Raw genomic sequence first — 20,871 nt, 5'->3', positions numbered from 1 at the left:
AACATTACCCACACAAAGGCAGAGCTGGGCCTGAATCACAGAACAGTTCTGTGGTTTGGACTCTTGGGGGGGAACCCAGAAATTTCCACCCCCACTTCTCCGTGGGTCGACCTTGAAAACACATTTCTCAGAGGATGAGAAATCAATATTTCATCCTGACAAGTTCCTCACTCCATCGCTCGAACACTCAGCACTGCTTGTATATTCTGCAGAGTGGAGTAGCTCAGTAGACAGAGAACTCCAGCTACACTGGACGGAACTGAAAATGTTCTGAAGGGGAAACACCCATCCACACCTATACAATACAGTCTAAATGATCAGCGATCCGTTTATTTCAGAGAGAGGAGGAAATGCTATATTTTTTGAAAAGGTCAAAAGGAAGCCAGGACAGGACAGTCTCACGCAGAAGAGAAAGACGATCTGACAGAAACATCCCCGTCTCTCTGCCTGTTTCGGATGTGAGGGGGGGAAGTCGAACGGTGTGGACCATCGACATCTCCCCGCCAGGGCCACCGGGGAGTTTCTGCAAAAGTGGGTCAAGTTCAAATTCAGACCGCTCAGCTCTGTGCTCACATGCTGGTGCACACAGATGGTTCCAGAGAATACAAAAAAATGAGTTTTAGTCAGGAGTGTGGAAAAGAAAGCTCTGGCTCAGCTCTTAAAATGGCTTCTAAAACACACAAATGCCCAGAAAAGGGCAAAAGTTTAGCAGAAAAACAACTTTTTGGCCACAACTTTAATATACTGCCAACCATGCACACACACGCACCTATTAAGTACAACAATGTAATTGCATTTAAAACAATATATTGCTTGTTTGATATCTGAGCCCAGTTTAGTACTTAACCCAAAACCAATGCAGGATGGAAAAGCTCTGTCAAAATGCCCTCAGAATCCTGTGGAGGGGAATCCATGAGAAAGGAATGAGTCTACAGTTAAGGATTTAACAATTTGTTAAAACAGGAACATCTGCAGTACAGTCACAGTGGAAATTTTACTTGAAGCATACACTTCTGCACAGGTGATGTCACCGACAGTTTAAAAGGAAGAAATGGATTTGACCACTGAGGAAGCAACACTGACACGTTTCAATATAATGGCTTCAATAGCACATAACAAAATTAAGATGGAACTTTAAAGTTGTATCTGTGATCTCCTGAACTGAAGAGAAAGTAAAAAAAAAAAAAAAAAGATCTGATGCAAATTCTGCTGCTTTGTAAAGAATGATGGACCTCAGACATTTACAGAAGCCTTATCCAGAAAACATCATATAGCCCTACTTTTCAGTGCAACAACCAGAATAATGCCCACGTCACTAAACCAACTGACAATATGTCCCATTTTACTACCTGCATGCAATTCAGACCAGGATCACAGATGGGGGGGCATTCAGAAGTGCCCATTAAGGCTAACCCTAACCGTAAGCCAAGGAAACAGTTGAACGCAACACTTACTACAGCAGAGGAAAGGCCTGAGCTCAGTCTTATCTGTGGGTGTGTTATCATCATAAATAAGTGAGCAGAAGGGTGTAAGTGCATGAGGAGACAGCCAGCGCCGCCATTTAAAATGCCAATCAATAACATGGCTGAGAGAACGAGCCAGCCGGGAACTGGGCCCAGCACAGGACCACAGTTAAAGGAACAGTGGCTGCAGATGCATTTTTTAGGTTGCATTTCCTTTCTGTAAAGGAGCAACCTTTCTGTAGGACGGAGTGTAGCACAGTGGGTAAGGAACTGGGCTTGTAACCGAAAGGTCGCAGGTTCGATTCCCGGGTAAGGACACTGCCGTTGTACCCTTGAGCAAGGTACTTAACCTGCATTGCTTCAGTATATATCCAGCTGTATAAATGGATACAATGTAAAATGCTATGTAAAAAGTTGTGTAAGTCGCTCTGGATAAGAGCGTCTGCTAAATGCCTGTAACGTAATGTAATGAGCTCAAGGACGAAAATACCCGTTAATGGCGAGCTATGTCTAAACAGGAAAACAAAAGGACAGTCTGTATTATGAAAAGCAGTTTGGACGACTGGCCCTTGCTTGTGTGCTGCTGAGAGAGAGAGAGAGAGCGCCTCTCCTCTCTTCTCCCTCCAGTCCAAGCAGGGGCTGCAGCTGCCCTTATAAGGCAGAAGAAGCCAGATGCATCGTGGGTGCCGAGGGGCGGCGGCCGGCGCCGATCGTGCGGCGGCTTCTTCAACAGCTCCCCCTACTGACAGGATCCAGCATGCACTGCTTTTCCTCCCAACAAGGGGAGAAGGGTCCCAGCACAGCTCCAACAGCCTCATCTAATGAAGGAGGAAAGCCCTTCTCTACACTGTATGTGCTGTTGATGGAACAGAAGCCACATTACTCAGTAGACTGGTAGGTCTATTCACCTAACAAATTGTTTCCAATTCATTAAAGTAAAAGAGGAGACCGTAAAGTAAAATGGAACATGCTATGATTGGCAGCACTGGCAGGCTGTTTACAGAAACATAACATAGTAATCTTTCATCATCTCTGGGGAGGACTTCTAGGTTGTGGGAAAACCCTTTCATAGTGGCACGCAAGAATTCCTACTACGAGCAGCCTATGCCCTACAGCACATAAGATACAGAATTAGCTGCCACTTCGGAAGACTGGGAAACTAAGCAATCAAACTATGGAATTTAATGAATGTGAACCCAGCTGAGAGCACTGTGGTGGTTCTCACTGACACAGGTCCAAAAAAGCCAAAGCTGGTCAAGTGTGTAACATTCCTTAACCACCACAGGACAGGACACACTGCATTTAGAGCAAGGAAAACCCAGAGAACTTTAGAGCAAGAGCAGCGTTTCTACATTAGGCCTGAAGGCTCTCTGTAAGACTCCTTATGAGCGGAGAATAATGGCAGCCTGTCATGAAGAGCAGAGCGAGGAGCAGCACAGTCTGGAGGAGGGGGGGAGAGGGGGAAGAACGGGGGGGGGGGTGTAAGGGGGTTTCATGCCAGAAATGGGTGGAGAAGGCCTCTTGCAGCGTGACCCATCCATTACACTGTCCGGAACAGTGATTTCACCAAATTACTATTCCCTCCCCAACCAGATGTTGGCTGTCTGTAGGTCTGTTGGTGCTGGGAGCTATAACTATGCTTACAATGAGCAGGCAGGGGTGGGGGTGGGGGAGCCCGGGCCTCTGTGGTGTCTTTGTTATTTGTTGTGCTGACACACTGATATGCGCCTCTCTCAGGGGCCAAACTGACCTTTCAGCTTCTCAGCAGCACAAGCTGTTGGGTTGAGCCGGGGAGAGCGGAGGGAGGCACACATTCTATTCATTATTAACACCACTTTCCCCAGATCCAAAGCCACTTCTTCCTCGGCAAACGGGCAGATCGCGTTTCTCTCCTCCGCTGACTACGGCCTCTCACCTCCACCCTAATCCAGTTCAGCGTAAAAGCAGGAGAGCCAATCGCGCCGGCCCGTTCAGCGTTACCGGATTTCAGCTCGGAAAATACCCTCCGGCTGCTCCCAGGCAGGGGCCCCGTCCGAAGAGCTCTGCCTGAGTGACAAAGCAACGGGCATTACTGCAGCGGGGTGCGCAGCCATTTTGCTCAGCGTCAAAAAGCAAGGAGAGGGCTGGCGTTCTGCTGACGGACGCTGCCCGGCTACAGCTGGAGCATAAAGAAGGCAGGAGCGTGAAGAGCAGAAGTCAGGAAAAGGGGAGGGGGGGGTGCGAAAGTAGGTCAGATTATGAAATCGTACCACACTGCTCTGGATTTCTTCACCATTCTCAGCCGGCCACACGAAAAGCAAAGTGGAAAACCCCTTCAGGAAAAGCAACTTATTGCAGGATCTCTTCATCGTTAATTACATTACTGCCAGAGAGAGGGGTCTTTGAGAGGACTTTTTCAAGATATGAATTCTTCATTCTTTCTGTGTCTAATGTGTGATGGGTGGGGGAATTATCGAATCAATGACATCTGTGGAAAGAAGGTCCAGTAAAACAGGACAGATGGTGGATCACTACTGCCACCTAGAGGACACTGACTACAGAGCAAGAGACAAGAATATACACACTATACAATACTCTCTGATTTTGGGTTATCTGCCGATTTTTGGTGCGTTCCCGCACTTGATCGATTCATTTAAGCCACTGATTGGCTAGAGAGTCTGTAAACCTCGTTTACACAATTAATTTCAAGATGACTGAAAGGAACCTACAAAATCATGGAGACACTGAGGCCCCAAGACCCCAGATGCATACAATGACTAAATGAACATTACACTGTGTAACTACTAATGGGTATTTCTTTACCATCTTTTAGATTCAAGATTCATAGGCTGTGCGTGGCTCTTGTAGCGCACTGCAGGACAGCAGACGATTCCTACAGTCCACACACTAAAGCCAGTTTAAACCCGACACACTTAGTACCAATGAAACTATTAACAGATCACCTTTCAAGGCATTTACAAGAAAAAAACTGCTAAAAGTATTTTAGTGGAAAGTAACTTAAGTAGTCTCACTAGAAGCAGGCAGTTTGTGAGCTAAATGAGGAAAGTCACTTGCTTACTAGTTAATACAGGCTTTGTTAGGCTAAATAATGCCTTATGCATGAAATGAAAGTGGAAAAAAAAATTTTAATACACATTTGTGTGTGTTAAAGCCAGTGGCTGGTGCATAATTCTGAATTGGTATCATGCCAGTGAGAAATCCCAAGTTTCAGCATCATAGCCAGGTCATAGTGAATAATACCGTCCCACAAAATGGACGACAAAGAAACCGGTTCAGATATGAGACCCGATCCTAATCTGATATCAGTTTATAGCCATTGTTTATCGTCTGGTTCTCAGTTAACGGTGTTGTACAAAACAAAATGGATCAGTTCCCCAATTCCATTTCATGGGGTGATTTAATGCATGATGAATTAAAAAATTTTCAATATGTTAGCGCATTCATGCTGGAAATTAAATTTCCTCCCAGTCCCTACAGTGATCCTAGCTTACTAGTCAAATATTCAATTAAAATACAATGAAAGCTCCAAAGAGTCCCCTTGGCGGAACACCATCACCGTATCCCTCAAAACCAGTGTTTCTTAAATCATAGGTCGAGACCCCGAATGGGTCACGAAAATGTATGAGGTGGGTCCGGGAACGAGTCCGTAGTCCACTAGGCCGTACTAGTATACCTATTTCACAAGTCCCGGAAGGGTACCAAATTTCTGATTTGAGTACTTGCATTAAAAATGATTTCTAATTTGGGCCCCACTATTAAAAAGATTAAGAACCAGTGCTCAAAACCAATACCAATTTGGTCAGGCTTAAATCAGCCATGTCCCTACAGATTGCAAACTCATTTTTTCTTTATTGATTGGGTGCCCATGGACTGCCTGTTAACCTGCACATCAAACATGTTCCTCCAACTCACATCTGCACGAGCCCAACCAGCCAACAGTGATGTGACATTTACAGTAACTGACATCACATGCTTCTGGGGAGAGCACATACTGGTCTACGCCATTTAAACAAATAAAACCTTGTTCTCTTGACATGCTGCTTCAACCATAGAAATATTTTTGTCAAGCATTAAGTAAAAGTGGCAAGTGTCATTTTGTTTCCTCTCATAATTACCCACACCTTAACAGCAGATTACCTTGCTAAGCATCCAAAACCTGCGAGAGAGACAGTGTATCTTGACTGAACTGCAGAAAAAGCGGGGCTTTATCCGAAAACCTGTCAGCCACCCGGCAGCACGATCTACAACACTGCCAACAACAAAAAGAAGGAAGGAAGCTGGAAATGCAAGTCAGATGAGACGGTCAAAGCTCTAGACCTGGAGGAACAGCAGGGTTTTTCATCCATCCACCCCTCACCCAGAGACATGCAGCAGACTACAACTGAGAAAGTTGGACACAGCCAAGTAAAAAGGGCAATATGGAAACGTGTCTACAAATTAAGTGATCCATAAGCTTAATATTTTTTTTTTTAATGAGTCCAATAACATAGGAATTTTAATTCTCACAGTCATGTTTGCTGTAAACTCTACCAATTATTAAGTTTTCTATGTAGTGCTTTGACGTACTTCCCGATAGACTAGGCAACAGATACAACCAACTACTGAAGTACGTAGTACATAAACACGTTTTGAAATGCACTCCTAGGAATGTGTGCTGTCCAAGATCTCCACAGACTGCCAGACAGCTGCTACAGCCCAGGCCTCCCCTACAGCAGGGAGGGTGGACATGAACAGTGAGATTTGGTTACACACTTCTCAATATGACTAACAAAGAACTTTTAGCCTGAGTGTGAGAAGGCTGGCAGAATGATGTTCTCAGCTGTCCTAGGGCAGCAGAAGCCACTCTGGACAGTTGCTGTGGTGAATGAAGGCCCTTTCAGCAGGACACAGATCCACCGCAGGGAGGAAGTGGAACATACTGGAGAACCAGTGGCCGGTTGGCATTCGTCCATGTTCGATACAAGCCAGTGTGTGGGAAAATCTGGTTAAAGCGTGAGGTCTTGGGTTTGGATGGCTGGTGGGAAACCCATTTCCCCTTTCAGTGTTGTGACTTACCTCCACTACTGCAGGAAGCTCCAGCTGTTAAAATGGGCTAAACCCTTGATCGACGTTAAGCAATTCAATACAACTGGAGTATTAGGCAGGGGAACGCCACTGAGCCAGGGGCCGTTTCTCCCAGAAGCACACGGGGCTGAAAATCCCCCCTCACCGTTCGGCACAGCCAGTATAAAGCCTTCTTATGCCTGCAGGCCACTCTACAGCAATCTCAGAGCTGATGAGCCAGGGGGAACAAAACAGAGAACATATACTCTAAGATTAAGGAACAGAAACTGCTTAAGTACAAAATACAGCTGCTACCAACATATGGGTGCGGGGTTTGAGGGGATAGCTCTAACCCTGTCGCTGTGCATTTCATTTACCAAGGGCATTCCCTGTCTGAATTTTATTACTTTAACAAATTGGTTTCCATGCTGTCCAGGGTGATATTAAGAGGTTTCGACTTGATAGGGAGATGCATTGAATACACTTCCTGGACACTCGCAAAGAGGTTTAAGTCAGGATAAACATTATTCCACATTTTTCTGATTGAATTTTGTTGTGTTGTACTTTTCAGTGCTTTTGTTGCTTGTATGTTTCGCTGTCTGCAAATATTCTAATTCCTTTCCTCTTCTGTGTAGCCCTGTTTGAGCTGAGGGTTAACTGGCACAGTGACAGGCATACTTCCCCCTTTTTCACTCCATATCCCTCACTTCAGTAGGGTATATTGCATGGAACCCCTGTGACAGACTGAGGTCACATGGGCATAGTTCCCTCATCAGACTCCTCCTCCCCACCCTGTTTACACCATTGTTTGGTGAACAAAAGTTATCAGGAACTACTAGGTTTCGGTCTTCTATTGGTTTTATGGGGTTGTCCCAATAATTAACCTGAATGAATATCACCTGTGCTTCACATATGTCTGTGTATATAATGCCTGTGTTCTGCAATTGCATTTCATCTGATGAAGTACCAAAACGGTACTGTTTTAGTACTATAATAAAGTTTATTTTTAATACTATAGAACGAGTGTCGCAGCTCCTTGGCTTCTTCTACACAATGGTCAAATCATAAATGTACCTGGCGGGATTAATACAGACAGAAAAAAAGAAGGGGAAAAGAAAACCTCATACTAAAGTTTCACAAGATCTCATTAGTGGATTAGTGTTTCTTCAGACAAGAAAATGTACAGGTTGAAGGCAAAACAAAACTTTAGAAATATAAGGTTAATTAGCTACGACTCCCAATAGCACCAAAAGACCCTCACTAACACAATGTGTTGAGCATAGCAATGCACAATAATATCCCTGTGCAAGCCAACAGCTCAACACCTCCATCTGATGCTAGACTGGATTTAGTTCATGTACATGACCTCTGATCTGACTGGAGAGATGGCTCACAGAAGTTACTGTGTAGAATGGTTTTTAGGGATGCCTAAATGGCATCAATTGCAGTGATGTAGAAAGTACACAGAAGGCTAGATGTGCTGACAGAATCACCTTCTCATAGATGTCTCCATCCCCGCTCATTTCCATTCCTTTGAGAAATATTATCATGCTGAAAAATTTCATCAATGTATCAGGCAATCTGATCTTAAATGGAAAGTTAGCCAGAATTTACATGTCTAGTATAAAATTTGTATTAAATGTTGCATCACAAACCCAAGTTATCACATTCTGAAAAGCACAGCCCTTTGTGATTTTTCTTGTTTGGAGACTACGGAAAAAATGCCTGCATGCTCACTAACAAAGAGCTCTTTGAAAAGCTTTGGCTAAGGAGACAACACTGTACACTTTAGTTAGAACTTTCTAACTTCACGAGTTGGCTCGATTTGCCACAAAGACTTTGCTCATATCAACTCAAACAGAATAAAACTCTTCTAGTTAGACACCAGACCCCCAGACTCATTAAAACGCCAAAAATACAGTTCTTTCTTCCGTGGCACATAAAGGCCTGCACAGAACCCGAAACGGCTAAAATTCACACCAAATCAAACCAACAATATTGTATGCGCCAGCGTGCTCCAATTGTTTTCAGGATTCGCAAGGTCTTCTCAGTATATACTCAACTCATTCTTTTTGGAAAGTTGTCATTCTACTTTAATATTTTGCATAATGGTCTCAAACTTGAATATTGTGCTGGTCAGAGGAAAGTATATTCTCTGCAAATATGGCTATATGGCTGTAGTAATAGCTGTAGCCATTTAAAAAAAATGTCTGATTGTGTGTCCTTGGACTGGGTAAGAGCATTCTTCAATATGCTGCTCCTGCTGACGCAGGCATCTTTGTTAACTCCTGAGACTGCATACATTACCTTAATGTAGACTGCTTAAACGCCATAAAACACTGAGCACTCTACCAGAGCCAGAGGAGGCACAGGCAATAAAAAAAAATAACCCGCCAAGAACAGAAGTAAAGTGTAAAGTGTTTAACTGTACATACTGCAACCACAGCGCATACATCAAAGAATGTGTAATCAGGGATCTGCCCCCTGGGCACTGTGTAGTGAAACCTGCATCTTGAAGCAAACACTCAAAACAGGTTCAGTCCCCGTGCCTCCCAGCAGAAAAAGTGCTATAAGTCATGTCGTACGCACTCTTAATCTGAAACCTGGCATGGAAATTGCATTGGTCAAGAAGGTGCCTGAAGAATGTGGACACTGGTTCATCCAACGAAAAAGCTAAAGAGAATAGCTTTGCATCCTTCTACTCTCACCACCATTTTGTTTACTGTAAGTTCTGGTGTAAACTGCTTTGTCTCCAACTGAGATAAAGGCATTATCAGAAAACTAACCAGTCTCATCTCCCCTGACTGAATTATCTTTCAAATTAGGCTAGTTTTAAAAAAATGTGTTTTCTATTTATTTATTTCTAAGAAAGGGAATTATTTTAGGCATTAGCCAACGTTGATGCACACAGTATTAGATTTGGAGGGGAAAAAAAGTGAAAGGCCCATCAGCAAATTTGTAAATTTGCATATGACCCAAGAATTAATATATATTTCATAATTCTTCATCAGTACCAGTTATGCTTCTGATCTGTAGTAATGACTTCAAAAGGAAAACAGGAGGCTGACTTTCCCATGAAAGGCTAGCGCATATTCACTAGCATCCCTTTCCACTCCCCTCACAGAGATATAAGGCAAATAAAAAGATTTCACCATTAAACAGTCAGTTTCTGGTCATTACATTAATCGTTAATTCAAAAAATAAAAAAATCCAACATCATTCAGGGAATCCCAGTTCTACGTCACGCCCAATTTGATTGGCTGGGACCAGATTCTCTAGGTTTAAATTTAAGTGGGACTGACCTCGACAAACAGACTGACCTATCATGTCTATCCAACCAATTCGCAGCGAGTAAGCAATTCACTACCCATTAAGAAAATTTGAGTGATACAATATTCACACAAAACAGAAGAGCCAATTACGCATTTAAATATCAGTGGCACTTAAATCACTTTACTCTGCATGCAGTCTCAATTCTCTAACACTTGTGAGGGAGCCTGGCCTTCTGAATTTGCAGTGCAGCTCTGGCTTCTCATTTCTCAAACCATACGCAGTACACTTTCACTGTTTTCTCATTACCATGGATCATGTAAACTGGAGGAGAGAGAGAGAAAGAAAGAGAGATATTTTTAAAAATCTGCTTTTACTGGTTTAGCCTGAATTGCAATTGCTAATTATTGATAATGCTTTCATGTTTTAAGAGGCATGACACAAGTGTTAGCTGAGCATTGACTGAATTTCATGGAATCCCAGCCAAGTCACACTATCCTGCATTACAGCGCATTTACAAAATCAACTAGCTTAACTGTAAACCAACACTAGCCAGTCTCACTCGATAACAACAATCCACGATAACTCAGCCTCATAAATCACACACACCTCCAAAGATTACTGTCTTAAGATCACATAGCCACCCTCTACCACCCCCCCCAGATAAGCACCAGCAGATCCCTCACAACGGTTAGGTTGTACAATGAAGCCTCAGAGTCAGACGCTACTATGGAAAAAAAACAAGTAGCGTGTTCGGCAATAAATAAAGTGGCACGGCTCTGAAAGAGTGGTCCAAAGACTGCAAGGCACATGCCAGACAGGACATCACACTGAAGCAGCAGTACAACTCACATTTCAGCATCATCTCTATGGTCACTATGGCAACAAATACCATACATCTAATGCAGCCTGGGGACACAACAGGGCTGAGGTGTCACTAAAGCCATCAAATAGGGCGGCTAAGGCTATTTTCCCCAGAAAGTGCACGTGCACACATAGGAAAGCCACCACAAACAGCCCTTGAAGGCCCCAAAAACCCATCACAAATAATTTGTCTTCTTCCACAATTACAAATGAAGTGGCTCAAATAATATTCTAATGAAAAGACAGCATACATGAATGTACAGTGCTGTATAAAATATGCAAAACGTACGAGACTGAATAACTGAATGACAGCCAGGATAAGATCCCAGTACCGAATGCATTTTGGTACAGAAACGTTGCATCTCGACATACAAAGTGTTTGGGGGGAATGCTACAAATAAACAGTTAAGCCCAGATACAGACTGAGGCCTGCACTATTTGAGAATTCTGGTCAGTTTTCAAACAGTCTGGAATGAAGGTGTATAGAACTGTGATGGAGCCACAGCTCCATCTTGTGGAAACTTGTAGCTGCTGCCATTTTAAAGCCTTTTTCACAATTTCAAACACACACACACACACACACACACCCACACCCACACCCACACCCCCACCCCCACCCACGCGCACACACAGTGATTTAAGTGTACATTAAAGTTCATTTTCTTCTTTAACGGAGTTCAAGTTAGGTGTTCTCTCTTTAGTGCTCGCATAAGAATACTTGCTGCACATTTTATTTCTAAATATTTCTCTAAAACTTGCACTCATCAGCTATCTGCCAAACGCTTGACAAATAACGTTTTTTTTTTAACCCACATAATGAGACGGAGGACAATGGGAACATGCAGCTCTGCGCTGGAGCAACGGTGCTGACCTTTCTGCAGCGGGGGTTGGGGCAGCTGAACAGAGAGATCTCTTTATCCAGCAGGGCCGGGAAGTTACAGGAGGGACACCTGGGGGAGAGAGAGAGAGAGAGAGAGAGACAAAGAGGGATGAAGATCCAGCCCAAGCACGGCTTAATTAGAGAGGCTAGGTAATCGTACGATAAGGTCTCCCAATGAATCATCGCATGCCCTTCCTCTAAACTGACAGCTTTAGTGTGGTTTCATTTGCAGGGAAAGTAATACCCATCCATACAGCGAAAGGCACCCAAACAGAACGGTCATCATGTGCTGTGGTAAAAGGGAAAGCCAGGACGTGCGGCGGGAGCGGACCTGACGAGCTCGTCGGCGCAGGTGGCCGCCACGGCCTCCTCGGCCTGCCGCTCGTAATACTTGCGCAGAATGTTCTCTGGAAGCACCTTCTCCAGCTCGCTGTTGGGGAACGTGCATGTGCAGTTCCCATCCATGCAGCTCAGTTCTGACTGCAAGGCAAATTAAAAATTTAATAAAAAAAAAAAAAAAAAAACTCATTTGCATCCTCTGGATGCAGGAGAACAGCTGCTAAACTCACCGCCCTGGTTAAAAAACGGCCTTAAGAAGATAGCAGGATAGGTTTCATTCAAACAGGGAAACGGAGGGTGTATAAATAACATGAAAGAAGGCTTTCAGAGCCTCTCAGTGTAGGCTGGCCTGCGGCCCCAGGGTATGACAGAAGAGCGTCTCCTCCGTGAGTAGTGAGTCGGAGGTAACCGGACTTAAAAGGAAGGCGTGTTCAAAGGGGCCCTTACCCTTCCGGCGCCGAACACGGCCTCCTGGGCGTACTTCATCAGGCACTCCTTGCAGAAGAGATGGCCGTCGGTGCACTGCGTCATCTCCTCGAAGGCGAACTCGCCGTAGCAGCAGCTGCACTCGATGAGCTGACCGTCCTGCAACCGCGCCAGCAGCCGTTAGTCACGACCCCCAGCCGTGCCGCTGCAACCGACCGCCGACCCGGGAACCCACCAAACAGCAGACTGCGCCGCGGCTGCGCTTCCCTCACCCTTCCCGCCTAGTCCCTCTCAGGACTTTAACGTCAATCAGAAAAACAGTCGAACGCGCTGTTATGTGCGCCCCTATGTCTTGGTGTATGTGGGGTGCATGTCTTTCTCTCTCTCTCTCTCTCTCTCTCTCTCTCTCTCTCTCTCTGGCTCTCTGTAGCTCTCAGATTGCTTAATTGGTGATTGGCAGTGGGAAGAGCTACACCTGTTACAAGTAGATTACACCTGTTCAAAAGGATAATGCAAAGGAGGTTTTGCCCAGGGTTGGAGACGTCGCTCCTGTTAACATGGACTTGGTGATACCTGCCACAGAGGAGAAGACCCTTCTGGAAAAGAGCACCTCGGTCTCTGTTGATGTGCCAGAGTGCCCAGACATTCCCGAGCCCATTCTGGAGTCCATTCCTGAACCCATTCCCAGGCAGCCCATTCCGGAGTCCATTCCTGAACCCATTCCCAGGCAGCCCATGTGGCAAACCCCAGGTTGGTAAACGAGGGGGGGAAGGATTATTATTTGTTTGAGTAAATGCCCTAAAGTGCATTACCTCTAGACTACTACATAGTGTTATGATATTTATCATTTATTATTTACTGTCTCCATTTGGTAATTATTGTTTGTTATAGCTGCTGAGTATATGGTTGCATGTATTTTGCTTATTTGGCTTCCTCTTTGTAGGAAACCTTTTAAGGGGGGGAGGTGTTATGTGCGCCCCTATGTCTTGGTGTATGTGGGGTGCATGTCTTTCTCTCTCTGGCTCTCTGTAGCTCTCAGATTGCTTAATTGGTGATTGGCAGTGGGAAGAGCTACACCTGTTACAAGTAGATTGCACCTGATAGACTAGGATATATATACTACCGCCCTGTGATCCTGCTGGGTCCTCTACACAGACGGGCCTGGAGGATCACCCCATCTGTTTGCTACCTCATCATTTACCATTATACTAAATTCATTCATTGTTGTACTGAGATGTGGATACTTGCAGTTATCTTCAAAGTGCATTGTGAAATTTGTCTAAATTCTGGATTAAATCATTATTGTTGAATCTCTCTTGTTAGACTCCATTTTATGTTGTGGTTTGCCTGTGGCTAGCCGTAACACGCGCTCTGGTCTTAATGTCACCCTGCCTCCCCAATCTGAGCAATGCAATGACTGCTCACAGCCATTTCAAAAGATGCATATCCAAGTCTTCCTAGAAAAATTACCACAATGTTTCTGCAACAATTTTTCAAACGGACCACAAATGCCTGAAAAATGACACGGTCAACAATACCTTTTGATACTGTTCCTCGTTCATTTGAAGTGCCAACAGGAAATCTTCGTGCTATGGAGGAAAATACAGGTAGAAATCGATTTAATAAGCTGCCCTATAATTTGTGTTGTGCATCCTCAAACATGTTGCCAAAGGTGCCAACATATGAAAATGACTGGGGGTGCTCAGCTGAGGACACACAAAGCGCTGGAAGGCCGACGTTTCCCCCGTTTATAAGGCTTCGTAGGCTGTAATGCATGGTGCATGTCAAAGGGCAAATGGCATACATGCTCCGGACAGTAACGTTAGCAATACAAGCAAGCTGACAATTTCAACAGACTAGGGCCAACAATAGCCTGCTGTAAAGGCCTAAGGGTCCTGGTAGTGTTTGTGTTCATGTTCAAGCCTCTGTGGATTAGCCGATGTTACTCTGCATGCAGTCTCAATTCTCTAACACTTGTGAGAGAGCCTGGCCTTTTGAATGTTTCTGACAGAAACCATAGCCAGAAAAGCTATATAACAGCAGATGATTAGCCTATATCATGCTACATTGTACATCACAAGTTGCCAGTGCATGTTCTACTAATCAATACTCGCTAAAATGGATGTCAGAAATTACACCTATAGTTTTAATGCACACAAATTACACAAAAAAAGCTCAAATTTCAGGTGCAGATTTAAAAACAGTTTCGCCCATTGCCTAGAGAATTCTTTTTATAACAGCAGGCAACAGCTTAAAAAGAACAAGCCCAAATTTCTCCAGTTATTTATTTTTAAAATATTTTATCCTCGATTGCATTCCATTTCCCCCAAAACTCAACTGAACCTGTTGATCTCTCACCAGAAACCTAGTAACATGTCACAACACATTGTATCACCCAACAAATGAAGCACTGATGCAAAAATGCATTCATATGTGCAGGGGTGTCCTGTAACTAATCTGCAAGTTTGAGCTCTGTCCATTACATTTTGCACAAGTTATTCCAAAAATGCAGTTTTTCCACACACTTAAGTACATTCAAGAATCGGTAGTACTTTGTTTGCTTTTTGAGGTTTGTGCTCATTAAATCAGAATGGCTCATGCCCTTTCCATCATTTCTATTCTGGTTTTAAGTCAGCATAGGTTTGACTTGTATTGCTTACTCACAGAAATTAATAAGCAACAAAACACTTGTGGGCTCCACTGTAACGTGTAGGTTACTGGGTATCTTCACTGCATGCGTTAGCCTACACTAGGCTACTGTAACACATATAGTGAAGTCACTATAGCTTTCAGTTGGTTTGACAAATTCACAACATGATCATAATCATTAAATCATGATTATGCTTTGTTTACATTTGTACACAACTTATATACAGTTTTAAACATGATTTCTTTGTAACCGGTGCAATTTTTTGTCTCTTGTACACAGAACGCGAACAAGAGACAAAAAATGCGAAACCACAACTCATCCAATCCTGCAATGAACCAAATGTGTTCTCAAAAATAATGCATTAACGATTCATGCAATTTTCTCATTGTTACAATTGTATCGCACCTCTGTCAGAACTATCCCGTGCATACTTTAAAACTATAATAGCAGACAACGTTTACGTTTGTTTATGTTGTACATGAACCATTTGTAATCACCTCAAACACAATGTGACTTTTTGTAGCGGACAAGTGAATGCTTTTTGTAGTGAAATTTTACACCTTTTGACCACATTATCGTTGAGTAATTGAGTAAGAAGTGAAAAATGTTACAATTGTGCCAGAGCTCCCCTACATATGCTACAGTACATTCACAGAAATAACATTTTCAAATAACAAATTTGATCATTCTGTTTCAAAATTCCACAAACTTTAATTGATCCTCCCGGGCGGGAGACAAAACAAGTGTGCAGACTTGATTTTTTAAATGCTGTATTAGTTCCTTCTCCTCACTGCTGCACATGTAGTGACGCATGTAACAAGAAATTAAGAAATTGCATCCCCAACTGGTTAAAGTTGGAACGATATGCAAAATTTAGACAAAATAATAGTATTTTCCCTTTTACACTTTCATTAAAAACTATTTATATAAAAATGGTCCCCCTCAAATATTGGGGATGCACAAGCTCCTCAGCACCCACAGAGCTGGAGAATTCCTACTGAACATTCCTGCTATGTCCTATTCACAAAAAAAATATTTCAGATTCCAATGAAGGAAGAAAATATGAAGAATACACCTACATGTTTTCTAATTATTGTTTTGAACTCCAAGAAAGCTCTTTGCATAGCCTGCCAGTAAAACCTTTCGTAGCTAGTTTGTTCCCTTGAAACCTGCACATGATTATACTTGGATTTTAAACGCATATCAATTTCATATTATTTACCCATGACATACAACATAAATGATTTCACTCATCTGTCCATTTTACTCATTTTGATGACAGTTACACAACCTAAAATATGGCATACCTTGAAGACTGAAAACAGAAACAGCAAAGACAGCCTTTTTTGGTAATGTATTCTCTGGCCTGCATCTTGGCCACACTTGTTGTTTGGGGAAAGCATTAGGAGTGAAAACCCACGTTCTTACCTCAGTCATCTCCTTCACCTTCCGTTCATAGAATCTCACTTCTCTCTGCAGTGCAGGTGGAAGTGACTTCCAGGAATAAGATCTCCAGTACCTCCTCTTGTTTTCCAAGAAAAACATGCGTTTCTCAAGCTTTGTTGAACCTTTAAGGATGCAAAATAAGAGACACACTAGTTGACACGTGCTCTACAGAAATCATACATGAATTCGGTGGGGGTTCAGCACAACAAGTGTTAAATGTGACTTCCCCTTTAAATCGATGTGGCATCAGCAAATTCCACAAGCAATCAAGATAGTAGGCAGTACAAATTTAAACGGAACTGCGTGGAGGAGGGGTGGGGTAAGTGAGACATGTGGTCACCTTGCTCAAACTTGAAATCCATGTAGGAGAACTGGTTCATTGCCTTTCGCTTCTTCCCTCTCGATTCTGTAGAATGCTCTCCCCATTTCTTAAGGGAATCAGACAAGGCCTAATCAGAAACAAAAAAAAGAAAATTAGTTTCCTGAAAAGGGGAAATAAAACAATTTACAATAAACTTCTCTTGCCAATTTGCCCCTGGCAGATATAGAAATGGTATGCACAGACAAACACTGCTAAAGTTTCATCTTTTCATAGATGAGCTATTCAAAGCCTCTCTGAGAGGATATTGAAGTATATAATTTGACTTGAACTGTTCATACAAGTGGAATGCCTTTGAAAGAGACGGGTAATATCTTACTGTATGAATATCACTTCCCCAGCTATACTAGAATGCCATATTTATATTTGGTAGAATATCCTAGTAGAGCTTTAAGTTCACTAGCTCACTATTGACCGTGCTGTGGAAGGTCAAAAAGCAATCTCTTCACCCTCCGCCTGCTGTACAAATATACTCCAAACCACCCATGCTCCCATAAGAAACCAGGTGCCATTTCAAATAGAAATTTACATTGTCCTCTTAACAGAAGGCACAATATAACAGGGAATATCTTAGAGAGAAAAAAGTCTTTATCAACAATTTTGTTCAATGGCTTTCACTGGCAGTACAGAGCAAATATTGCATATCTCTAAAAGAAAACACTGGAAAGAGAACACATTCCTGTTCCTGGTCAGCTAGCCAACAGGACAGCTGACAGCCTGTTAAGCAAGCTAGCTAGATAGCCAGCCAGCTAACTAGTAGCCGAGTACCCCAGTCAATAGACTATCAAGCTAGCTGTCCAGCCAGGTCAGTGACACATTCCCCCTTTCCAAATCTCCTCTTTGCTTCACTGCCCATGACTAGATTTGAATTACAGCAATTGGCTGAACATTCCTCTGACTGAATATACCAGAATTGGACATGTCCAATCAGATTAGTCTCCAAAACCATTTTAAAAACACAGTTCCAAAAAGAGCAATTTACAAAATCCACACACAAGTAAACAAAATGAAAGTCTCATCATTTAAAATGTCTTCACCAGAACGGAGGTCTACCTTGCGAGTGATTGCATAGTGTCCCTTGAGAGATCTCAGTGCCCATTTGATGTCCAGGCTGCTTAACATTTTGAAATCCCCCATCAACAGGTCTGCGGCTTGAATGAAGGTGCGAGCATCAGCCATTCCCAGCAGAGAGAAGTCAAAATAATCTTCCTTTTTCTAAAAAAAAAAAAAAAGCACAATAAACAGAAGAAATGAATCCTCTTCAAATCTCTGTACACATCCACATATTTAAGTGACTAAAATGAACCTAGCTAATACACAAATGTTGCTGACTTGCCTGTATTTCAGTACTAGTTGTTTCCAGAAGAATACTGGTTTGTTGATTCAAGACAGGTATTGTAGCGTTCTTTGGGTACTCAGGGTTCTCCAATAAAAAGTTGCAAATTCTGCAAAGACAACAGAAACAAACACGTCTTTCTACAACCATTATGGATGCTGAACCTCCTAAATGCAGCCTGAAATCGTACATCAACTTAATAGTGTAAACCCAAAGTCTCCAGTCTCTCATGCACTTATGAACTATGACACTGCTCAAAGTAGTTGCCACATTATGAAATCAGGTTGATGGTACTTCACTTTCACATTGTCCTGGCAATAAACATAAATCAAACAGTAAAAAAAATAACTTTTGCTTCCTTATCCGATTTTGTAGAGGGTAGATTTTTAGACACCATAGAAACACTGATCAAATGGAAATATTGCATAATGAATTACACATTTTCATTAATCTCTGCCCTCAGCCTGTTTGACTTGGTCTTTTCTGCACTGGCTACAAGGGCTTGTTGACAATGTAAAGATAATCTGTACAGCAACATAACAGCAGGTCCTGAATGCCAATGAGAACACAAGCGTTTATCAGGTTTTCCTTGCCTTTTCTGCACTTGAATTTAAAAATTTGTGATGCCAATGTTGCAACTTATTCCTTTAGGTTAAAATGACCTTTCCGTTAGAATTATCCATCTCAATAACTACCACAGTGGAGCAGAAATAGACAGACAAGGTCATGTTCATTGCCCTGGTAAAAAAAAAATACAAGGAACCCAAACAACCACAGAAATGTTTGAAAAAAAAAATAATAATAAAAAAAATAAAAATGCCAACTGGAAAACCTCTGCCATGGCTACTGAATAAGGCGATTCATTTTTATCACTAGAGTAATTCTGTTACAAAATATGAATAACCAATATCAATAAGGAAATGTACACAAATGATGTCTCAAAAAAGACAAAAAACTTCCCAAGAAAAACATAAGCTACTCAAAAAAGCACTGAAAATGCACAAGTAAAACACAAAAAATTTAACTGGTACAGAAATATGAATGGCTTGCTGTGCTGCTTCTACAAGCCACTTGCACATCACCCGCTTTAGATAATTCCATTCATTCCACAAAACAAAACTCATATAGGGTCTACCCGTTTTTCTAGGCATATAATAAATTTGTTACTTCGAATCCAACTGGAACCCCCGTGCCATCACAAAACCATCCCAATGATAAATACAGTAATGCAAACAGTCTGCCAGCTGTGGTAGACGCAGGAATTCCCCTTACATATGGTACTGTTGAATGAGCTAGAATCCTTTGCAGATATGTATGGAATGCATATTCCACCAAATCCACCAAGACAAAGCTTTATTTCTGCCACCTTTTTCAAGATCTGACTCTTGAATTAGAACTTCACAACATCCATTTAAATACTCATGTATTTGTTACCAATCGTTGAATAAGGAAAACCAAAACACAAACACTGATGAAAAGTAAAACAGCCAGCACCCACATAGAAAACTGGATGCTGCCTTTGTTGCAGTTCAAGAGTCTAGTGTACTCACTAATGGAACTTTTCCATGCCTACTCAAGATGGGAAGTCGGTATTGAAAGCACGATAAAAAGATACATACATACACATTTACTTACAAATTTAAATCTTTTGCATTATGCTTCCTTATCCAATTTGTTAGAAAGTCTTCCTCGACATCCGGAAAGAGGTCCATCTGCCCAAAATATAATTTTGATACTTAAGTTCACAAGAATTAACTTAATATAAATTAAACATCAAAAAGAATTTACATGAAGATCTTCATCAGAAACCATAACAGACAGCTACCATCCATTTTCATGGATGTGCGACGTTGTCATGGCAGCACTTACCACTCCATTCACCAACGTCTGCACCTGCCCAGGGCCACAGCCTCCAGCATTAGAGGGCCCAGGCCTCTCATCATCAACCACCTCTCGGGCCACAGGCTGTCCTGCTCTCAAGGGTCTCTGGTCCACAAAGAACACAACCTCACCATCAGGCTGCTGCTGCTGCTGCTCCTGCAGCTGCTCCACAGGCTGTTTCTCAACAGAGTTTAAGGGGCCCTCCTCCAAACCCCTGTTGTCCCTTTGCAGGCTGTCATCTAGGATTTCATGAACAACCTTCACAGTACCCAAGAGTTGAGGCACCTCAGTATTCAAAACCGCTCCCTCCAGGTCAGGCCTGTTGCTTGGAGGCCTGGGCACAGTATCAGCCTTTGATGTGGATGGTGCTCCACTCTGGTTCTCGGCCATTGAGGCTACGCTTTCCAATACAGGAAGTGTGTCCGGTTGAGGCTCAGCAGATACCCCATCATTCCTGTTTGCTGGCCCCAGAGAAAAGCCCCCACCCCAGGGAGCTGCAGGTCGGATAACACTGGGGCGAAGTGGCAGCTGAGGCTGAAAGACAGTGACAAGGGGTTGTGGCTGCAATGGACTTTCACTTAAATCATCCCAACATCTGGAGAATCCAACTTATCCATGATGGCTCAGCATTCAGTACAACCATGCAATACTATAAGAGAATAACAATTCTGTTTTTACCAGGGAAATCACATGCTCATCTTCCTCCTCCTCAATTTCATCCTCTGCTTCAGACTTCAACTGGACAGAATGGTTTGGTACACATGCAAGGACTTCCTCATCGGAGTCGTCAGATATAGTAATAAAGAGATCGTTTCTAATTTCACCATCTGCCAAAACATGTGGAGGTCAACAAGGTTAATGACAAACTCCAGTGGCTCTGTGTTAGCCTATATG

General features: G+C 42.8%; 2 protein-coding genes across 3 annotated transcripts in view; both read right to left on the bottom strand.

Moving 5' to 3' along the window:
- Positions 1–20,871, bottom strand: part of fbxl18 (F-box and leucine-rich repeat protein 18) — a 121,201-nt gene that overhangs the window by 84,461 nt on the left and 15,869 nt on the right. The gene's annotated exons all lie outside the window — the stretch shown is intronic.
- The window catches only part of rnf216 (ring finger protein 216), a 30,016-nt gene that overhangs the window by 7,896 nt on the left and 1,249 nt on the right, over positions 1–20,871 (bottom strand). Inside the window, exons 3-13 of the mRNA XM_064322563.1 lie at positions 20,656–20,804; positions 19,966–20,511; positions 19,732–19,808; positions 18,097–18,205; positions 17,814–17,975; positions 16,722–16,830; positions 16,364–16,503; positions 13,824–13,874; positions 12,307–12,444; positions 11,852–12,000; positions 11,512–11,590 (exon numbers count right to left, since the gene is read on the bottom strand). Of these exons, the coding sequence (XP_064178633.1) occupies positions 11,512–11,590; positions 11,852–12,000; positions 12,307–12,444; positions 13,824–13,874; positions 16,364–16,503; positions 16,722–16,830; positions 17,814–17,975; positions 18,097–18,205; positions 19,732–19,808; positions 19,966–20,511; positions 20,656–20,804 (1,709 nt within the window). The remainder of the gene's footprint in view (positions 1–11,511; positions 11,591–11,851; positions 12,001–12,306; positions 12,445–13,823; positions 13,875–16,363; positions 16,504–16,721; positions 16,831–17,813; positions 17,976–18,096; positions 18,206–19,731; positions 19,809–19,965; positions 20,512–20,655; positions 20,805–20,871) is intronic.

The sequence above is a fragment of the Anguilla rostrata genome, chromosome 2, assembly GCF_018555375.3.
Source record: "Anguilla rostrata isolate EN2019 chromosome 2, ASM1855537v3, whole genome shotgun sequence".
Classification (NCBI taxonomy): Eukaryota; Metazoa; Chordata; class Actinopteri; order Anguilliformes; family Anguillidae; genus Anguilla; species Anguilla rostrata.
Note: the sequence above shows the minus strand (reverse complement) of the source record. Positions and strands in the feature narration are given on the sequence as shown.